General features: G+C 36.6%; 2 protein-coding genes across 2 annotated transcripts; both read right to left on the bottom strand.

Annotated features, from left to right (window-relative positions):
- Positions 1–1,735: 1,735 nt before the first annotated feature.
- Positions 1,736–2,698, bottom strand: LOC113426196 (olfactory receptor 11G2-like). The gene has a single exon (XM_026688568.2). The coding sequence runs from the start codon at positions 2,687–2,689 to the stop codon at positions 1,736–1,738; it is 954 nt and encodes a 317-aa protein (XP_026544353.1). The 5' UTR covers positions 2,690–2,698.
- Positions 2,699–11,632: 8,934 nt separating this feature from the next.
- LOC113426197 (olfactory receptor 11G2-like) lies at positions 11,633–12,577 on the bottom strand. Its single transcript, XM_026688569.1, has one exon. It carries the CDS (start codon positions 12,575–12,577, stop codon positions 11,633–11,635), a length of 945 nt encoding a protein of 314 aa, XP_026544354.1.
- Positions 12,578–23,627: the final 11,050 nt, after the last annotated feature.

The following is a 23,627-nucleotide window of genomic DNA, read 5'->3' as shown; positions in this document are numbered from 1 at the left end:
TTGGTCACTGAACATTGCTCAGTTGAAGAATCCAAATTGAGGAATCTGCCTTCTTGTGTCTTAAATTTTTCTTCTGTGTCCTGCACTTTTTGGAGTGTTAGGCAGGAACAACCAGACTGACATGTGTAGAGTTCAAATTAACCATTTTATTGTTATAATGTAGAAATTTCCCAGGTTGGTAGCTTTTGCCTGGAAAGACCATAAAAGGCTCGAAGGAAATGTGGTGTGTGTGTGTGTGTGTGTGTGTGTGTGAGAGAGAGAGAGAGACAGAGACAGAGACAGAGACAGAGAGACAGAGAGACGGAGAGAGACAGAGAGACAGAAAGAGACACAGAGAGAGAGAGACAGAAAGAGACACACAGAGAGAGACAGAGAGACAAAGACAGAGACACACAGAGAGACAGAGAGACGGAGACAGACAGACAGAGAGAGTCAGAGACAGAGACAGAGTGACCTAGCCCTCTTATATTTATATAGTCAGTCTAGGCTAATTCTCTGCCTGAACCTTCTTTTCAACTAGGACAGTTGTTATCTAACAGGGACGATAGAAACAGGCCTTGGTTTTCTGCTGTTTAACAGTTTGAGATATTTGAGTAGTCCTGTATCCCTCTCCCAATGACATACAGGCTCAGTCCCTTCAGTCTCTATGGGAAAATCTGACCACCTCTGGATATATCAATTTCTCTAATGTCTTTTTAAAATGTATTGTCTAGAGGTGGATATATTACTCAAAAACTGGACATAGTGTTTGAATGAAAAACTGTAATTCACACATATATATTTGGAGACTAAAGATTCACTTGTCTTTTTTAAAGCCACACAAAATACAACCTTATATTCAGCCTCTATTTATTATTCCAAGATCATATTACTCAATCAGATATTCTCTATCCTATATTTGTTCATGTTCCCTAAATGAGCTTCTCTCTGTTAAATTTCATTTTGTCACTTTCAGCTTTCTTCTCTAGCATTATCAATATTTTGAATTTTACATCTGTTTTGTAGGATATGAATTGTTTCACCCAATTCGGGCTCATCTGGCAATCTGATAAGTTTTCTCTCAATTTCTTTGTTTAAGTCTCTTACAACAATTCTGGGACCCAGAATTGACCTTTGTGGTATATCCATGTGGGCATTGTGAAATTCATGTAGTAACCAAAGACTTGCTTGGACATTAGTTTTGTGTGTGTGTGAGAGTGTCTGTGTCTCTGTGTGTGTGTTTGACGCAGTTTAAAGGTTCACTTGCCCCACTTTTTTGAAGTCAGACAAAATGCACACTCATATTCAGTTTCCATTTAATATTACAAGATCACTAGCGATTACTAAACCAGATATTCTCTATCCCATAACTGTTCATTTATATGTTCCCTAAATGAATTTTCATCTGTTAAATTCCATTCTGTTACTTTCAGCCTATTTTTCTAGCATTGTCAAGATTTTGAATTTTATATGCCTCCTAGGTTGACCAAGTTTGGGGTCAATTGGCAATCTGATAAGTTTTCTCTCAATATCTTCAACAATTGAAGAACATGGGATCCAGAATTGACCTTTGTGAAATACAGGTGGGCATTATAAAATTCATGCAGTAATTTCATTAGAATTGCTTGGACATTAAAATTTTCTTTTTAGCATGACATAAATACAGTTTTATTAAAGAAGCATGACTTTGGTTTAGACTGTACATGTTGGTGCTTGTGCTTAATTTTTGTTCATATATTTCTTCTACAATTTTTGACTATTCATTGTTCCACACAAGTCTCATCTTTCTCCTTAGTAATGTATTCAGTGCTTCTTTCACTTGATTGTTCCTCAGACAGTAGATCAATGGGTTGAGGAAAGGTGTAATAGTGGTATAGAGGAGCGTCACTGCCTTAGTGATACCTAACTGACTTTCTCCACCAGGTAATAAATACATGGCTGTCACGGAACCATAGAAAAGTGAGACCACAATTAGATGGAAAGAGATGGTGGAAAAGCCTTTCTTACGACTGCCTTTGTTGGTCGACTTCATTAGGTTGAAAATCACAGTGCTGTAGGACAGAATGACAAATGTCATATTAGCTAGGAGCAGACCATTGAGACAAACCTGACTCACAGTGGGAACTATTCCAAGTGGAGGGCAAGCCAAAGATAGAATTGGGCCAGCATCACACAAAAAGTGGTCAATGACATTGGAGCCACAAAAGGACAACTTAGAAATCAATGCCGCTGGAGCAAGATACCACAGAAAGCCAAGGATCCAACAAAGAGCCACTAGAATGTAGCAGACATTTTGAGACATAATTTGTGGATAGTGCAATGGGTGGCAGATGGCCATGTACCGATCTAAGGCCATAATTGAAAGGAAAAAGCATTCAGTGCCCCCAAGGATGAAGAAGATGTAGAACTGGATTAAACATGCTTTGAAAGAAATGATGCCACCAGGAACTGCTAAATCAAAGATCATGCGAGGAACTATGGAGGACACATAGCACATTTCCAACCAGGAGAAGTTACTCAGCAGGATGTACATTGGAAGCTGGCCCAGATGGGTGTCTAAAAACACCAAGATAATAATGGTGATGTTCTCGGCCAAAGTGAGGACATAGAGAAAAGTGAAAAAGATGAGGAGCAGCAAACGGTTATGCTGTTCAATTCCAAAACCCAGTAAAACAAATTCCTCAACTGAAGTCTTGTTGGTGGAATCCATCTGGAATGAGATAAGAATTTACATCCTGTGCCATGTTCTCTTACCACATTTTATCAATCACTTTCAAAAGTACGAATGTAGCAAATATTCAAGTGTACGTGTGAAATCAGGCAGGTAAAGTGGTGCACCAAAATTTCAAATTTCAAATTGTGCTTTAACCTTGCTACAATCAGTTGGGGCAAACAATATGGACTGAATTACCTAGTACATTATAGGAATATTGATCAACCATACTACTTTAAGTAATCGTTTGAATAATACACCTACTGTACAATAACAAAAACATTTTTTTTTAAAAAAGGAAGAAAAGAACATTGGAATTTCAAGATGATTATTTTATATCAGCTGCTTCTTCAAGATGAATTTGACTATGGTTTTACTGGGGATGATAATGTTTGTGATTCTAGTGATCTGTCAAAATGAGCAAGAGACATTCGATGCCCAAGGAAAATTAAAATCTAATCAAGAACTAAAAGAATAAGGAATTACAATTGATTGGTGGCCATATCTTCACATTCAAAATAGATATAAAACAGGCGCAGAAGAATTTGAATTTGATATGGGGCAAAATCAATTGGATAAAATCCTACTTGGACCGGAACAAAAATTTATATCCAAGGTGTATAGATATTTGTTGGATTTTAAGATGGAGGAGGAAACAGTTAAGAATATGATGATAGCATGGGCACAGAATTTTGGTTATAATATAAATTTAGATGAATGGGAAAAATTATGGAACATAAATTAATAAACTAACAACAGTCTTAACATATAAGGAAAAATTTTATAAAATGTTTTACCGATGGCATTTAGCCCCCACAAGATTAGCTAAAATATACACAAATTCTGACCCGAAATGTTGGAAGTGTCAATGAGTTGACGGTACCTTTTATCACATGTGGTGGCTGTGCCCCAAGGCCAGGACTTATTGGACCAAAATCAGAGATTGGATACAAGAAATCATGGGACACCAAATGGAATTCAAACTGGAACTCTACCTATTGGGGATAATCAAAAAACAATATCCAAAAAAGATAAACTATATAATATTACACTTACTGACAGTGGCCAGAATAGTTTATGTGCAAATGTGGAAAGAGAAACAGAGGAACTAATTTTACAAAAAATAGCAGACTGTGCAGAAATGAATATGCTCACACTAAAAATAAGGGGAAAAGAAGAATCTGAATATTACTCAGTTTGGCATAGATGGTACATGTGGCTAGAAAAGAGAGACAAGAATTGATAAAGATGATTGTATAAGAAGAATTCTCAAGAAAGTGATACACAGATAGGTAGATAGATAAAATAGATAAGGATAGATAATAAATAAGAAATGTAAATAAAAACAAAACTATTAAGGGTTTGTACGAATAGATGATGGAAATGTGAGTTAATACCAAATGTTGATGCAAATGCTGTTGAAAATATAGTTACGATTTGTACTGGTGGAAAACAATAAAAACTATTTTAAAAAATATGAGCAAAAGAGACATCAGCATAACTCTACCACAGGTATTTGTCTCAGGACAAGCCTATACTGGAAGTTTATCTCATCTCTGGTTTGTTTGTTCGTTCGTTCATTCATTCATTCATTCATTTACTTACTTATTTACTTATTTACTTACTTACTTACTTACTTACTTACTTACTTACTTACTTACTTATTTACGTTCGATGTCTAGAACCAGCTATCCAAAAACTTAGCATACAAACATAGCAAAGGATTACATTAACAACTAAAACAGCATTGAGGCTCAGGAAAAAAACACTGATTCTTAGACTGTCATTAACATCCCACCCTCTTCTTCCCATCTCCTCCTCTAAATATATGTTTAATATTTAGTAAATCTGAAATCTGTATGAAAGAAAAACTGGAGGCAATACTTGAGTTACCCTTTGGATAAAATATGCACATATTTTGATGTCACTGAATATAGTTCATGCTGATATTTGATGAGGGGGAAGCGTAGGCTACTTATTGATTTATGGTTTAGGCTGATAGAGTTCTGCAAAAGACTTTACCAAGGTTATAAACAGCCAGACAGAAATTGTGAGACCTCTATGATTTGGCAGCCAGGACTGCTAAAGAAATTATAGGGATAAAGATGCCCATGACCAATGAAGTGAAAACAGAACACAGAACTTTTCTGAAAAATGGAAGATTGCAAGTGATGCATAAAACCTCCAATTGGTTAAAACATACCACCTATGTAATAAAGGAGAAGTTGACCAATTTCATTGTCTCCCAGCCCTAGGAAAAAGGCAATGATAAATCACTTCCAAAAATATTGGCAAGGAAACCACAGACCTAGTCAAGGCAATTGCCAGGATTCAAAAGTCATTTGACTTCACATTTGACAATTTATTATTTGGTAGCTTAAACTTGAGAGAAGAATATTTTATGAATATAAATATTTTAAAGTTGAGTCCTAACATTTTAAGATATTGGTATTATTTGCTTAATGCAATCTATCATTGTTTTGGATCAGATACAATCCAAGATATTACCCCTAAAAAAAAAACACCCCAAAAACCAGCTTTCTCTCCCCTTCTCATATACAACCCATAACAAGACATGACCTGCCATGTTATATGTCACAACATGCATATTTATTTTTGTAAAGTTCAATGTGTGGTAAGAACCATCTCTATATAGTAAACCTATTGAAATTATCCAAACCTAGCAGACCTGGTGGAATGATGGCCAATCTTGTTTCTCTTTGCAAAGGAAACCATATCTTGTCAATAATAGTTATTAATCAGCATTTACTTGCAATTTGAAAGGAACACCTTATACCAAATTAAACTTCAAATAGTTGGATATGCAAGTATTCATTTCTTGCAACAGCAGAGACTGAATTTGGTTCACAGTGGAAAGAAATGTTCAAAAAACCCAGTATCTGTCATAGCTGAACTATATAGAGAGACTAAAAGAAATAGGAAAATGAACCATACTAATTTGTGCTCTAATGAACACTGTGTGCTTTCTCATCTATAAAAAGTGGACTGACCCATAATATGAAGGCATGTTTTTTCTCTTCCATTGACAGTATATTTCAACAAAAAAAGCTTGCTTTTATTAGGTGTTCCATGGACTGATATATTGTTTACCTGCTTATTCCTTTCAAATCACTGTATCAGATTGATTTTTTTTTAAAGTTGGGACTATAGAGTAAGTCTTGAAGAAACTATGTTTACTTGGTGGCTTAGGATTGCAAAAACAGCTGTGAATTCAGGAAGGACAAGAAGAAACTGCCCAAAATATTATTTTGCATAGCATTTACTATAATTCATGAAAGTTGCTTCTCTCTTACTACAATGCATCTATGGATTTTCAGGGTCAGATACATTCATGCAGGATGAATCTATCAATGTTTATTACAATGGCTAGCTTGGTGAACTTCTGTGAAAATATCCTTCCAGTGGATTCAAGAGTTGTGTGGTCTTTAATGGTGAGTTTATGAATAATATTCCACATAAATGTCTAAAGTTTGATATTCATATTATTTATCTGCTTGTTCCTTTCAAATCACTATAGATATAGAAATAATTTGCTTTAATTCCAATCCTGCTTTTTACTGAGTCTTTGCTGTGTCCCAAGAATGAAATACACATAGAGCAACCAAGATGATGAGGGGACTGGAGGCTAAAACATACAATGAATGGTTGCAAGTACTTGGCATGGCTAGTCTAGTGAAGAGAAGGATGAGGGGAGACATGATAGCAATGTTCCAATATTTGAGGGGTTGCTACAGAGAGGAGGGGGTCAACCTATTTTCCAAAACACCTGAAGGCCAGACAAGGAATAATGGATGGAAACAGGAGAGATTTAACCTGGAAATAAGGAGAAATTTTCTGACAGTGAGAGCAATCAACCAATGGAACAGCTTGTCTTCAGAAGTTGTGGGAGTTTCATCACTGGAAGCTTTCAAGAAGAGATTGGACAGCCATCTGTCAGAAATGGTGTAGGGTCTCCTGCTTGGGCAGGGGTTTGGACTAGATGACTTACAAGGTCCCTTCCAACTCTGTTATCTGTAATTCTGTAATAGGTTCCACTGAGAGGCAAGAATTAGCTTGGATTATTAGTTGAACATTTATTGTATTTTAATCTGTATGATACTTTTATTACAGTTCCTCAGATTCAACTCATTAATTTAAATGGGGGGAAAATTATACAACGGGAATTCTTCAAGCCCCCCTCTCCCAAAAGGGATAAATTAGATGAAATGGTCTACCTCAGTATAGCCTCATGTTTGCATTTACAAAAATCAGAAAAGTGGTTAAGATATAATATACCCACATAAAGGTTTTTTTATTTAACAAAGTATTCTGTCTAAGTTACTGTTTCAGTCATAAATTGCCCATGAATTATTTTCCAAATGGCACAGCAGTATCTTACCTGTTCCTTCTCAAAGGTGTTGCTCAGCTACCAAGAAGAGTCTGCTGATAATATAAGATAATATAAGCTCGATGCTGAGAAATTGTTTGGAAGGATTCTAATCACAGGACCATGATAGGAGAATATCACCACAGGACATTCCCAAACAGAGACAAGCTATCTTGTGAAATCAGAAAGGAGTTAAGTTGGAAAAACTTCCTGGCTTGAGTTCCCCAGCAGTTCTAAGCTTCATATCTTCAACCACACTGACACACTGACAATCACAACTGCAAACTTTCCAAAGTGATGTTCGCTTGGATAATTCTGTAAAAACTTTCTAACCATTATGGCCTCTTCTCTCATAATGCGTTAATTCCAGTGAGATTGTTCAATCCCTTTAGTCATTTCCTATAGTATGTTAAAAGTTTGTTGGCTCCTGATCTTGATCTCAAGAACTTAGTAATGGGAAAGAAAGTTCTTTGAATATCTCACAGTTAAAATACAGAATACCAAGCAGGGTGTTTATGGCACTTATTTTCTTCAATATCAATAGCAACAAATCACATTAAAAAAATAAATAGCAACAAATCATACATTCCCTTAAATGTTCATAGAATATAAATAAAGCAATCTATATTCCTAAACTATAAAAATAGGCTGGTAAGAAAAAACTAATATCAGAAAAGGCAATATCATTAATTTTTTTCTGCTGTCAAGAAAATGCCATAGATGTGTCTTTCTAGACTGTCAGTCAGTCAAGGCCAATCTAGGAAACCAATCTAGGAAACCAAAGTCATGCATGCTAATACTACTTTTATTATACGGATATATTAACATAACTTTGCAAGTCAGAATATGCTTTAGTATAGTTGGATTTACTATAGCTGGACTATAGTTCTGGCCCAAACTTATATTTCTTTTAGCAGGCCATTGTCTGAATAAGAGATCTTTCTACTGTACCTCACATTGATTCCTTCTGCCCATTACAAGACCCAGGAATCAAAGTAGCTCAATACAGGTAGTCCTCGACTTACAACATTTCATTGACCTTTCAAAGTTACAACGGCACTGAAAAAAGTGACTCACGACCATTTTTCACAGTTGCAATCTTTGTAGCATCCCCAATGATCATGTGATGAAAATCCAGCTGTTTGGCAAGTGGTTCATACTTATGACCATTGCTGTGTCCCAGGGTCATGTCATCCCATTTTGTAATCTTTTAACAAGCAAAGTCAATGGGGAAGCTAAATTCACTTAACAACTGGGTTACTAATTTATCAACTGCAATGATTCACTAACAACTGAAGCAAGAAAAATTGTAAAATTGGGCAAAAGTCACCTAACAAATGTCTCACTTAATGACAGAAATTTGGGATTCAATTGTGGTCATAAATTGAGGACTACCTGTAGATATGTCTCTCTGCGTGTATATGTGTGCATATCTTATAAGCTTAACTGACATTATAGTTATATTATATTATTATAATATAATAATAGTTAATAGTTATATAATATAATAATATATAATAGTTATATTACATTATATATACATTATATTATTAATAGTTATTTTATGACAATAGATGTGCAACTTTAAAACCAGAGGTGGTATTCAGCAGGTTCTGACCAGTTTTGGAGAACCAGTAGTGGAAATTTTGAGTAGTCCGGAGAACCAGCAAATACCATCTCTGACTGGCCCTGCCCCCATCTATTCTCTGCCTCCCGAGTCCCAGCTGATTGGCTGGGTCTTCTTTTGTTGCCCTGCACAGGAGAACGGAGCTGGAAAGCAGGTTAGTGGGTTGGGGTTTTTGCAGTATCCTTCCCCTGTCACGCCCACCAAGCCACACCCATAGAACAGGTAGTAAATTTTTTTGAATCCCACCACTGTTTAAAACATGTCAACTTTCTTGCCAAATTTTCTAAACAGGTTTCTGAGTATTGATTTTTGTATAGGATATTTCCCCCCCTGTTGCTACAAGGTATTTTACTATTGATCATGTGGTTTTCCAGTTTCACAAAGCAATCCTTTTTTTTCCAGTTTCACAAAGCAATCTACATGTCCACCTACATACTATTTGGGTGATGCTGAACAAACTGAAATGATTGGAATCTCCCCAGTAAAACCTTCCTTTGAAGCCCCTGCCCCTCTAATGTCAAATAGCTAATAGAATTACTTACAATACTTCCAAGTTAACCACTCTGGAAACAGGGATCCTAGTTAAATGGGGCTTTTTAGGTGGAAAATCAATACAATATTGTACGTCACAGATAAAACTGTTATTCAGAGAAAGGAATGAGAAATCAATTCTTTTGACAATCTGGATCACAGTGTAAGGATTTCCTTAAGTCTTTTTGATTTCAGCTATTCAAAATCAAAACTAAACCGATATTTTTCAGATGTCGACCCCTAAACAATGATGATTCTCTTTTAATTGAAGTTAGCATGTGAAGACTTCTAGAATACTATCTGAAGATGCAAAAGCTCTTAAAAGATTTTCCAGGTGTACAATTCATAGGATTATTATTCTTATCCTATTTTTTCTCAAGTAAGGAATGACTATTGATAGGAATATGGCATTTGTGTCATTAAATAATTTTAAAGGTCTGCATGGATGATCTTTATTTATGTTAAATAATTTTTTCTAAGCGTCTCCCACTATTTTGGGCATACATTAGCCACTATATTTTGTGTAATTAGATTCTTACACTACCACCACTAATTCATTTGAGAAATGCTTTTATATACACCATACACACATATGTGAAAAGTCAAGAAGAAATTATTTTATATTCATTTTTATTCAAAATCCCCATAGGATCCTAAATTGAAAGTTCATAAATCCCAAATTCAAATTATTTTTTCATCAGATACATAAAAAAAGGGAAGAGATTGTAAAAAACTTTATTTTGTCGACAATTCCAATACAGTTAGACAGTATACATCAATATTTTAACACTATGGGTTGTGTTTGCTCTTAGAAGACCTTACCTATGCAATCCTATTAGCATTGCTTCAAAATAAAACCTCCTGCCTTACATTGAAGGATATTTCAGAGTTTATTGCCTTTGTTTTCTGAAGTGTATAAGAAAGTTGTAGGTCATCTGACAAATGACTGAGATTTCATAAGTCTTTGGTTCCCAGAAGCTTTGTCCTAAAGATTCAGATACCTGACAAGTATTAATTATCTAAAACTTTGTTTCAGGGTTTTTAAAACATATTTTGTTGATAGGAAAGAAAGTTGGCCTTTCCTTTGTGCAATGCCAGAAACTCATTGCGTCCCACTCCTCAGTTTATTATTTACATGAAACCATTGAATTAGATCATCTGCTGGCTTAGGGGACAATATTATTGATATACTGATATATCATATACTGATATATTGATATCATTTATTTCACTTATATCACTTGACCCCAAACTGGCCAAATGATGCTGTTGAACTCTTGTCCCAGTGTCTAAAAGCTGGTCTGATCTGGATGCAGACTTTGATTTAATCTACCAAGTAGCTGTGAATTTTATGTCCACACACTCCAGATCATGGGTTTTCCACCTTTGGATCATGTCCACATTCAAAAGTAGTTCACAATCTGGAGGTTTTCTTGGTATCTGCACAGCTTCTTGTGTACCACTTGTGCCCTCAGCCATTCAAATGGTTACTCTTGCCTGAATCACCTTGTAGTTTGACTATTGCAATATGTACTCTACATGGATCTGCTCTTGAAGACTACTCAGAAGGTTCAACTGATCCAGAGAGCAATGGGAAATGATGAGCATGTGCCTTCCTTCTTTGTGAGCTGCACTGGTTGATCGTATGGTTCTAGGTGAAATTCAAGATGTGGTTATCACCTGTAGAGCCACACATGACAGACAATCAGGTTATTTGCTGGGCAACCTACTGTATTTAATGTGGTATCTACCCAGAGAATAATCTTCAGCCTTGTCAAGATTCTTCTAAAATTTATTTCTGTCTTCTAAGATGTTAGTTATTCCATCCCAGTTTGTCTCATTTACAAATCTGAACAGCTTTTCCCAACCTTTTTAAGGTACGTTCATTAAAAATATTGAAGAACGGCAACCCATAAAAGATTTTGAGGAAGCTGGAGAAGGATCAAGGGATTGCTCACAAATCAGGAGATGACATCTTATCTCGTAAATAGCAACATGTTCAAATGGAAAGAAATATGGGAAGAATTCAAATCACTACAAAGGACTCTTCTTTAATTCACTCACTATAAATGAGGTTGGAAAATTTCTCTTGCAGTTATCAAAACTCTGAATTTATCCCACTTTACTAAAATCTATGTACTTGATTTTGCCCACGTATGAGAGACTTCACAGGATCTAGGATGAAGCCTTGCCATACCTTATATGGGTATTATGAAGACAAGGTGGGGCCCAGGGACAGTTTTGGAAATAAAGAGGAGGCTGGACATTGAAAATTTCAAGATGACATGAATGTTATTTAAATAAGCATGCTTTGTGTCTTGCATTTTTCTGTAGGTGTTGGCATTTTAGTTTGATTTTGCTTGTAGTATATCTTTTTGTGTGTGCAAATAGACAATCATTTACTCCATATCAGTGTCACTTTTCTCTTTAGCAATCTGCCAAGTGCTTCTTTCACTTGATCGTTTCTCAGACAATAGATCAAAGGATTGAGAAAGGGTGTAATGGCAGTATAAAAGAGTGTCACAGCCTTTGTGACTCCTAATTGACTTTCCCCACCTGGTAATAAATACATGGCTGCCACTGAGCCATAGAAAAGTGAGACCACAATTAAATGGAAAGAGATGGTAGAAAAGCCCTTCCTAAGACTGTTGGAGGTCTTCGCTAGAGTGAAAATTACAATGCTATAGGAGCCCACGACAAAGGATATATTACTTATGAGCAGACCATTGAGACAAATCTGGCTGAAAATGGGAGCTTTTCCAAGTGGAGGGCAAGCCAAAGATAGAATTGGGCCAGCATCACACAAAAAGTGGTCAATGACATTGGAGCCACAAAAGGACAACTTAGAGATCAACTTTGCAGGAACAAGATACCACAGAAAGCCTACAATCCAACAAAGAGCCACCATCAGGTAGCAGAAGTTGTGAGACATAATATGTGGGTAGTGCAGTGGGTGGCAGATGGCCACATACCGATCCAAGGCCATTGTGGAGAGGAAGAAACATTCAGTGCAGCCCAGGGAGAAGAAGATATAGAACTGGATGAAACACTCCTTGAAGGAAATGATGCCACCAGGGACTGCTAAATCAAAGAGCATGCGGGGCACCGTTGTGGAGACATAGCACATTTCTAACCAGGAGAAGTTGCTCAGCAGAATGTACATAGGTAGCTGGCCCAGATGAGTGTCCAGAAGCACCAAAATAATAATGGTGATGTTCTCAACCAAGGTGAGCACATAGAGGATAATGAAAAGGATGAGGAGTAGCAATCTGTTGCGCAGTCCAATTCCGAATCCTAGCAACACAAATTCCTCAACTGAAGTCCAGTTGGATGGTACCATCTGCAATAAAATAAGATAGTTTCCACCTTGAACCATGTTCTGTAGCTTCATTTTGTGTATTCTTGTACTATTTTGGACTTCCCTTCCAGAACAAGAAGCTAAACAAAACTCCCCAACTTCCCCAAAGTTTATATCTTTGCATACTATGATTAAAAATTGGAGGGGAGGATAAGACAAGGAAGGAAGGAAGGAAGGAAGGAAGGAAGGAAGGAAGGAAGGAAGGAAGGAAGATGAATTTGAACACAATGTCTGAAGAACATGAAATAAATAATACAATTGCTCATTGTCTTCTAGAGGAACTGTGAAATGAATAAAGTAGGTATTTGCCCGACTGTACATTTTCATAACTCTGACTAGCATTAGATGGGAAGTATCTCACTGCTTATGTCATTATTCAATGTCATTTTCTGTATTTATAGAAGGCAGGATAAAACACTGATGGGAATTTCCCCTCACTTCTCCTTTCCAAATGTTTCATTGCCATCATTAGCTCCCTCAGCATAGTACAAGAAGTCACCTCTGAAATTCTCAAATATGCTACAGTTTCTTGAGAAAAGACCATCTTTGGAAATAATTTTGAACTTCTCCATTATGTTTCCCAGTGACGTAGGAAGCTCCCTTGTAACAGACCAGATTTTTAGCCCATTAAATATAATATTGTTTTCTCTGGTACTCAGGCAAAGCTGCTTCCTTACTTTTTTCTCCTTCCTCAATCATGTTCAATTCTTGGAGACGATCTGGATATGTCCCTGCAGTCAATTTGGTATGATTTTTTTTCCAGAAGCCATTTGCTATTGCCTCCTTCCTAGGCCTGAGAGAGAGTGACTGGCATAAAGTCACCAAGCTGGCTTTCTTCTTAAGACAGGACTAGAAATCTCCTGGTTTCTAATCTGATGCCTTAACCACTACACCAAATTGTCTCTCTCTTCCTCATTAAGCACTCTCTACTTCTTGAAAGGATATTTAACTGTATTGAAATGGGTGCTCATTATTTGAATATATTTCTCCCAAATCTTTCTTGGTAGAGATATTCAGTAAGGAGAAAGTAGAAGGTGCATCTGTTGTCCTGTTACTAAATAGATTAGATGAATCCTTCATTTAAAATCTGATTACACAGTCTGCAGTCTGAGAAGGACCCATTAGTCTAGAAAATAAACACTATTTTTTGCTGAGATATAGATGGAAAGTAGAATAAACAGTGCTGAACATCTGTTAACTGTTACAGTGAAAGCAGGTAAGTTCAGAATTTGTCTGACTGTATTACAATTTGGAATGAAATATTAAAAAACAAGCAAACAGCCATTATTGGTCTCATACCATCTCGCTGATCAAACCTCTTCTTTCTTGAGAAGATGGTAGCTTCTCAAAAAGATTAATTAATCAAATTAATTCCTCCATGGTCCTTCCTCACAAAGTATAACTGGATAGAAGCATTCCTGTCAAACAGGCAACAAATGATCAAAATTGGGAGCGTCCTATCAAATCCTGTACCTGTCACCAGTGGTGTCCCCCAAGGCAGTGTTCTAGGACCAACTCTCTTCATACTCTACATTAATGACCTCTGTGATCATATTAAGAGCAACTGCATTCTTTTCGCTGGTGATGTAAAGTTATTCAACACCACTGACAATACTGCTACCCTTCAAAAAGACCTCGACTAATGGTCAAACAAATGGTCAGAATGGTCAAACAAATGGCAACTTCAAATCTCAACAAATAAATGCTCTGTCTTATATATTGGCAAAAAAAATCAGAAAATAAAATGCAAGCTGAATAGTCAAGACCTTGTTGATGACACAAACTTTGTCAAGGACCTTGGAGTACTCATCTCAAATGATCTAAGTGCTAGAGCACACTGTAACTATATAGCCAAAAAAGCATTAAGAGTTGTAAACCTAATCCTGCGTAACTTTTTATCCGGTAATATCACTCTACTAACGACAGCATATAAAACATTTGCTAGACCAATACTTGAATACTTGGAAGCCACATTACATATCTGATATTAATACAATTGAGAAAGTCCAGAAATATTTTATGAGAAGAGTCCTCCATCCTCTACTCATATCTTATGCCACCAGACTTGAAATTTTAGACCTAAACAACCTAGAACTATGCCGTTTTTGATTTGATCTAAGTATAGTAGATAAAATTATATATTGCAATGTCCTACCTGTCATTGAATATTTCAGCTTCAACCAAAACAATACAAGAGCACAACAATAGATACAAACTCAAGGTAAACCGCACCAAACTTAATTGCAGGAAATATGACTTCAGCAACAGAGTGGTCAATGTCTGGAATACTCTACCTGACTCTGGTTTCTTTCCCAAACCCCAAAAACTTTAACCTTAGACTGTCTACTATTGACCTCACCCTTTCCTAAGAGATCTGTAGGGGGCGTGCATAAACGTACCAATGTGCCTACCGTCCCTGTCCTATTGTTTCTTTTTTCTTATTTATATCCATTTTATGTATTTATAACCATGTTTATACTTATACCTGTTATCTAATAATCATTCGATAAAATAAATAAATAAAATAAAAAAGTAAGTCCTTATCTTATAAGAATAGTTCATGCTTTACCTCAGTGTTACCCACTCCAACAGAACAGATGTTGATATGTGTTAGGATTAGGGAGTGAGAAAAAGCTGTCATCCCCTCATTCTTAAAGTGGTACTTAAAAATCATATTCAGGAACTGAGCAGGAAGAAAAGATGTGCTGTGTGATTACAAAGGTGCTAAGGATTGGGTGCCCCTTGGGGATTGTGCCTCACAAGAACAGAGATTGTTATCCATAAACCCCAAAGAGTGTTTCTTTGGGGTTCTTTGGGGTTGTTATTTAAATGGAAAGGTGCTATTTTTCCTTATGGCAGAATGAAGCCAATTATTGCAGATGATCAATCCTATGGAGATTCTCAGTCATCCATGTCATCCATGACTTTTTTCAAAAGTGTAGAGTTGTAATTGCAAGGAATGTTCCAATCTTGGATGGCAAACCTCAGATAAAGAATGTTTCCAAGCAAATACAACTCAGGTAAACAAAGTCACTAATCTAAAGGAGGATTAGAGAGAGGAAGTAAACATATGTTAGACTTTAACTAATTGTATTAATTACTGTGCTAAACAGTAACAAAAGTTAAGCAGTAACCAAAAGTTAACCAATGATGGAGGATAATTAAAAATGTGTATAAATGCAAGACTAGACTCCAATAAAGTTCATCATGATTCAGTTGTTCATGATCAAACAACTCAACTGCCTCATCATTACAACAAGTGGCGCCTGAACAGGGACCCTCTTACTTCATCCGGCAAGGATTTGGTGCACATTCAACCCTTTGTGGTTTCTTCAACCTTTTGGTTTCTGTAAGTATGGGGTCTTCGCTTTCTGAGGAACAAAGGAAGCATGTAGATGAATTAGGCTATTTGTTGAAGAAAAATAATACTGAGGCACCACAGAGAAATCTCTTAAGGCTGGTCCAGGAGATTGCAGCTCAGTGCCTATGGTACCCAGAAAAGGGGTTTTTAAAATTAACTGATTGGGAACGTATAGGGAAAACATTGCATACTGAACCTCGAGCAAAAATAGAAGTTTTGCGTGTGTGGCATTTATGTAGGCATGCAATTGAAAAATTTGGTCACAATGAACTTTGTCTTTTAACACCTCCACCTTCACGTTATACTAATGCTGTCATTTGTCCCCCTTCTTCACCTGGATATATGTCTTCAATTCCCTCAGCTCCTGCAGATACAGGGCAAAAGCCTCCTGACTCTATTGTTCAGTCTTCTTTTCAGAAAATGGTTGAGACTTGTAAAAGGGATGCCTCTGTCTAAGGAAGAGAACTTGCAGAATTACTGTCTGTTTGTCCAGTACAATATCGTCCTGGTCAGGGGCCACAGCTTGGACTGCAAGTAGCAGAATGGGAGGGTCTGCCTTATCAGATCTTAAGAGAGTTAAAAAGGCAGTTACAGACTATGGGATTAGTGGTAATTTTATAGGAGGACTTGTAGAAGGAATAAAAAATGGTTATACAATGATTCCTGAAGATTGAAGCAAATATTTCGCATGATTTTAACATCCATGCAATATGTGGTTTGGGAGAGTGAATATATGAGACATGCTCAAGCTGCTGCTTTAGGAGGGGAGGAGCATATACAGTTGAGCAGCTATTTGGTTCTGGACCATTTGGTACAATTCCTACTCAAGTTGTTCTTCCTCCAGCTACGTTAACTATTGTTTCTGAATGTGCCTTCGTGCTTTTCTTAAGGTACCCCAAGCTGGAGAACCTAGAGCAAATTTTTCAAACATTCGACAGAATGCCAATGAGCCTTATGCTGATTTTGTTGAGCATCTGTCCAAAGCAATTAGACAGCAGTTTGATCATCAGGAAGCTGCTGGTGAACTTCTTCGCCAATTAGCTATTGAAAATGCTAATGCAGATTGTAAAAGAGCTTTACAGCTGTTAAAGGCTACTGCTCATTACACTCTGGCAGATATGCTGCGAGTCTGCCAGGATATTGGATCACAAACTTATAAAATGCATATGTTAGCAGCTGCTATTCAGAAAGGACAGCGACCAATTGGTAACTGTTTAAGTGTGTAAGAAGCCTGGCCACTTTCAGAAGGACTGTTGTTCTACACCTTCTATGCCTCAGAATCGTCCTTCTAACAAGTGCCCTATTTGCAAAAAGGGATTTCATTGGGCCAATCAATGTCGGTTTCGGTCGGAAACTTGCCAATGGGTGTGGCACCCACCCAGAATCCAAAGCGTGCCTTTCCCATCACTCTGACTCCTCCAGCAGTCTCTCTCACTCCTCCCCAGCCACAGCCGGTAGCGATGGGATCGATTTAATCAATCAAGAGGAAATTGAGTTTAAATTTCCCATGGAAGTTTAGTTCCATCTCAATTTAAAGGTTCTCTTCCTTCGGGATTAGTTGGCTTAATTTTGCCTCATTCTTCTGCACACAAAAAGGGCTGTTTTGTAGTGCCTGGGGTAATAGATTCAGATTACACTGGTATCCTCATGATTCAGATTTGGGTGAATCTTCCTCAAGTTCTTCCTTGTAATTCTTCTGTTGCTCAATTGCTTCTTCTTCCATATGAAATTCCATCTCCTGGTATAGGTAATCATGGGGATGCAGGATTTGGATCAACTTCTTTATCTGTAGGCTTACTTCATCAGCTGAACTCCTCTCGTCCTTTGTTAATGCTCTTCCTTAATAAACAACCATTTCAAGGATTATTGGATACTGGAGCCGATGTTACTGTCATCTCCTCTTTACAGTGGCCAGTACAGTGGCTAAAAACGACAGTTTCTTCATTGTGGGGAATAGGAGGTTCTACAGCTGCTTGGCAGAGTGTTCAAGAAATTAATGTTACAACATCTGCTGGTAAGTCCTTTTTCCTACAACCATACATTCTAGATATTCATACTAATATTTGGGGCCATGATATCCTTCCTCTTCTTAATGCCCATTTGATTCTTGATGATGTCTCTTCCTCTTAAATGGCTCTGTTCTCGCCGGTTTGGGTGGAACAATGGCCATTATCAAGGAAAAAACCGCTGCTTTACAACAATTGGTTCAAGAACAATTGGCTGCTGGTCATATAGAACCTTCTACTAGTCCTAGGAATACTCCTGTTTTTTATATGATTTCAAAATCATATCAGATAGCCTTTTCTCAATATGTGGGAAACTTGTTGTATTCTTTACCCAAGGATCCTAGAATAGTGGTTACTACTACTTTAAATCCAGCCTTTCTTCCATTTTTGTGTGAAATCCTATTTCTAAAGCTCTTACAGTCTTTACTGATGGATCACCTACAAGGGGTGTGGTTGTCTGGCAGATTCAACAACAATGGTATTCTAAATTACTGCCACGCAGACTTCAGCTCAACGTGCTGAGCTGGCTGCTGTGATTTTGGCTTTACGATTGTTCAATGACCAACCTATTAACTTGATCGTTGATACTCAATATGTGTATTTAGCTATGCAATCTCTTCCTTTTCTTATTGTGCTCTCTCTTTGGATAAGAATTTGTTATCCTTGTTTTTATCTTTAAAGAATAGTTTGGAAACTCACTTGTATTCTTTGTATGTAGAACACATTCGAAGTCATACTCCCTTTACTAATACATTGACTGAAGAAAATCAGAAGGCAGATGAATCCTTAAAGGATGTTGCGTCTTTGTTTGTTGATCCTGTTGCCAGTCATTTTTATTTTCATCAAAATGCCAAATCACTTGCAAAGCAATTTAAAATTTCATTATCTCAAGCCCGGGATATTGTCTGTGCTTGTCCAGCTTGTCAGCAACTGGCAGTTCCCTTTCCAGTGGGTGTCAACCCACGAGGAACCCAAGCTAATCAAATTTGGCAAATGGATGTAATTCAATTTTCAACCTTTAAGCCATACTGTTATCTTCATATGTCTATTGACACTCATTCACACTTCCTTTGGGTTATTGCTTCAAAACATGAACGTACTTCAGATATTATTTCTTATTGCCTATCCTCTTTTTCTGTAATGGGTCGGCCTTCTCAGTTTAAAACTGACAATGGCCCTGTAAGGAATTTCAAACCTTTTGTCAGAAATGGAATATTACTTTAGTGCACGGAATTCCTTAAACTCTCAGGGTCAAGCTATAGTTGAGCGAGCTCATCGTACTTTTAAGGCATTGCTTCAGAAACAATTACAAACTGAGTCTGGCCCTTACCATCTGCGAAAGATTCAAAATCTCATTGCTGTAGCATTATATACTTGGAATTATTTAACCTTTTTAGATTATCTTGCAGACTCACCTGTTAATTTGCATTTTCGAACTACTGAATCTTTAGCAAGGCCTTTGGTAAAGTATCGCCAAGCTCCAGATCCAACCTGGAAAGGCCCTACACTGCTGATCACCTGGAGTCACGGTTACGCTGCCATGGAAGATCCTTCTACTCGACAAGCAGTGTGGATTCCAGCGCGCTGTGTTAGTCCGTATCATGGCATAGCATCAGGGCCTTCACAACCCGATTCCGGATTTCAATCTTCATCTGAACAGGGAAGTCCGTCTTCCAAGGTCGACGTGCCCGCAACCCATCACTTGGGGCCAGGTTAAATCTACTACATATCAAGCTCAACAACAACTGCAACAGGCCTCATTACCTCAGACTCCTGAAAATCTTGTTGCTGCTGTTTTTGCTATTATTACTGCTAACTCTGTTACCATTTTACTTTGTATTTTCTTGTTTATGCTTAATGGTGTTTCTGTTCAAAATGACACTTCTGTGGTTCGTCTTAACCCTAATTTGTGGGTTCATCATGCCCAATACATGTTTATGACCCATGGCACAAATATTACTTTATACTATGAGCCCCCAATGGCATTTGGTCAAATTTCTTTTACCCTAATTTGATCATGTCTTCTACATTTATTGTCTCACAACTACAATCTATTTCACACTCCTGGCTATTTTCTACACCCCCTATGCAATTGAATTCTGTCCGTTGGCGTTACTTGAAAGTTAGTCAATTTACAAGGGGTCTGTTGTCATGCTAAACACACTTGGCTTCATAATTGGTCTGATTATGATGCTGCTCAGCACATATTAAAAAAGCTAGGGAATTATAGTTATTGTTCTGACTACTATTGGTTGTCAGGTACCTTTAATTCTTCTTTGCATGGAATTAATATAGCTCCTGATATGTATCCTGACAATTTTCCTATTTTTAATGCCTCTGATCAATCTAATACAGGATGGATATGTGCTGGTTGGCAGCTTAAGGATCCTAATATGTGGTTCCTTTTTGATAAATATGCTACTAATGTTCATCCTCAGAATTATCAATGTGCAACTATAGGTTATTTTATTCTACCTGTTCAAATAGGTACACTCCCATCAACTCGACAGCGGCGTTCCTCTCTGGGGCCTACTTGTAATGATGAAGTCATTATTGACACACAATTGTCTTCTGGTTCTTCATTTGGCCGTGCATTGGCAGGGGCCGTTACAGGAGTCCTTACTCTAGGCTCTTATCCTGGCATAATTCCTCAAGAAAACAGACGATCTATTCTTGGTCTCAGCTGCAGACTTGAAAAATCCATCAACGCTACCGCTGCTATTATTCGTGATTTGCAGCATGAAATAGAAGACTTAAATCAAAATGTCTTACAGCAGCGTTTTGCCATAGACTATCTTTTAGCCCGTCAGGGAGGGTTCTGTACATTAGTTGGACACTGTGGATGTGCTGTGCATTTTCATTCTTTGAATAAAACTATTGAGCATGAGCTTGCCAATTTACAGTCATACATTCAAAATAATATCCATGCTCATTACTCACCTTTTGAGTGGCTAACCAATTGGCTCCCTGATTGGTCTTGGCTCAGACAGTTTTTCCTTTATGCTATAATTATTATTATTGTACTAATTGCAACCTGTTGTTTTATTCAACGTATTCCATATTTATTCGCATTGTTTCATCCTGCTTCCCCCTCTCTTAATCCTCTACAATTGTGATACATTAATAAATCTTTGAATCTTCCATTTAAAATAAAAAACGAGGATATGTAGAGTTGTAATTGCAGGAATGTTCCAACCTCGGATGACAAACCTCAGATAAAGAATGTTTCCCAAGCAAATACAACTCAGGTAAACAAAGTCACTAATCTAAAGGAGGATTAGAGAGAGGAAGTAAACATATGTTAGACTTTAACTAATTGTATTAATTACTGTGCTAAACAGTAACAAAAGTTAAGCAGTAACCAAAAGTTAACCAATGATGGAGGATAATTAAAAATGTGTATAAATGCAAGACTAGACTCCAATAAAGTTCATCATGATTCAGTTGTTCATGATCAAACAACTCAACTGCCTCGTCATTACAACACAAAAGTCAACTGGACTTTGTTTTTTTCCTTGAGGAAGAAGTTTCGCTTTTCATCCAAGAAGTTTCTTCAGTTTTCTTTTTTTAAAAAAAAACAAAACAAATTTTATTAATTTTCAAAGACAATACACAAACAAACAAAACATAAAGCATAAAAACATAAAACATCTTTTCTGAAAGCTGCTTATTGAGTTTTAACAAAACAAATAAAACATCTTATTTAAATACAGCGTAGTTTCAGGTTATCACATTTCCATACAGACACAATTTCATATGCATGCTCATCTTATGTATTCAACTTACTCTTTTTCCAACTTCTCACTCTTATTCAATTGTATTTCTTTTACCTAGATTTCTATATCTTTTTATTCATTGTACTTATACTTTCGTCTGTCTTGTTTACAATTTCATATATTCTCTTCCAACATTCTTCCAAAATTTTATTAATTTTCAATAAACAAACATAGACAAACAAAACACAAAACATAAAAACATAAAACTTCCTTTTGGAAAGCGGCTTAGCCCTGGGTTACACCTTTTTGTATAGACATAAATCAAATTCATGCTCACCTTATATACCATTTCATATCTTATTTAACATTCTATATTTTCTATATGTCTTCTGCCCTCTTTTCACTCTCTTAATTCTATTTTATTTATTTCATCTCAATTTAAATCTTTATACTTGTATCTTTTGTCCGTTCTTTTTCAATTATCTATTTATCTTTTCTCTTTAATACAAAATTTCTCCTGTAATCACTAGTTGAAGTGTGACGCCTTTCTATCTTTCCCCTAAATTTAACACTTAAAATAATATATAATTTCCATTCTGATTCTGCTTAGTACATTCTACGTACTACATTTTAAAATAAGAAAATAATAAGTTTATAATATAGTTAAAACAATGTTCCACAGCAAATTAAACTCTATCATTAAATCTTAGACATTTTACACATTCCCTTTAATATTTTATTAACTCATATAATATTCCAATTTTCTAACTCTATTTCAAATACAAACACTACAATACAATCTTATGTACTTTTGCAGAATCTCTTTTTTAATTGTATTTTACCCTTTGTCTCTGAAAAAAACCTGTTTTTTAACATCTTGTTTCAAGCCTTTATAACTTCTCTTCCCCCTTTCCCTTCCTTTCTTGTCGAATCTAGTCTTTTTACCCCCCCATCTCTTAATCTCCGCCTTCTTAGTCTCCCCTCTCTGTTGTATTCCTCTTTTCTGTTGCTTTCTGACATTGTATCGATTTTTCACCTTATTTTTCCCTTTCTTGGTTGTTTTTTTAAATCTTGAATTCTCCGTTCTCTTTCCCCTCTTTCCCTTTTCTTCATCAACTAAAATTGTTTGTTCATTAAAGATGGCTTCTTCTTCTTCATCCCAGCCTTCTTGTTGTTGTAATTCCTGGTAGGTAGAAATTGCCATTTCTAAGAAGTGAAAAACAAATCCAGAAGAGCCCTTGCCTTCTTGTTCCTCTTCTTTTAGCTTTTTGAATTCCATTTTCAATTCTTCAACAGATAATGTGCCATTGTGAGAATTTTTTTTTAAAACAACCCAAATGTTCTTAGCCTTTCAAAAAATAGTTTCCAAAAGTCCCAAAGTCACAAAGCAATCCAAATCAACACAAACTGTTTCATTTAGCACTTTCTTCTTTTTATACTTTCTCTTCCTGGGTAGAATTCAATTACAAAGTTCCAAAATGCATTTTTTAGAAGTCTTATTACAATTTATCTCTGATCTTATAAGCTCCAAGCAGTCTCCTCCAGCAAAATATTAATATAAGTTCTTTACCTCTCCCTTCCCACTTATAGCAAAAAGATTTTAATCTTTAATTCCAATGTTCAGAAATCTTTAATATCCCTTTGGCTTTAATTTTCAAATTTAATTACCTTCTGTTGCCAAAGCGGGTTTTTCCGATTTCCATCTGCTATCTCCGTAGGGAAGGAGAGTGAGAAAAAACAAACTTTCCCTTTTAACTTTCATCCGCCGCTTTTTACGATCTTCTTAGGGAACAATGTATCTTTAAGAAAGTTGAATTTCCAGGGTATTTAGCTGTTACTTGTTGTCCCGGTTCAGCCAAAAACTTTCACTTTCTCAGCTTCCTCATGCACATTCTTGTCTGGCTGAAAGTTTCTTTGTGGCGGCCATTGCTGACCGCCTCTCCACCGCC

Source organism: Notechis scutatus, chromosome Z, assembly GCF_049901735.1.
Source record: "Notechis scutatus isolate UNSWTSFEM ecotype Mainland chromosome Z, rNotScu1.2, whole genome shotgun sequence".
In the NCBI taxonomy this organism is placed as follows: domain Eukaryota; kingdom Metazoa; phylum Chordata; class Lepidosauria; order Squamata; family Elapidae; genus Notechis; species Notechis scutatus.
The sequence above is the reverse complement of the archived record's forward strand: the minus strand, read 5'-3'. Positions and strand labels throughout refer to the sequence as shown.

Excerpts from the sequence above, each read along its gene's own strand:
- LOC113426196 (XM_026688568.2), bottom strand. The coding sequence starts at position 2,689 with ATGGATTCCACCAACAAGACTTCAGTTGAGGAATTTGTTTTACTGGGT.
- LOC113426197 (XM_026688569.1), bottom strand. The coding sequence starts at position 12,577 with ATGGTACCATCCAACTGGACTTCAGTTGAGGAATTTGTGTTGCTAGGA.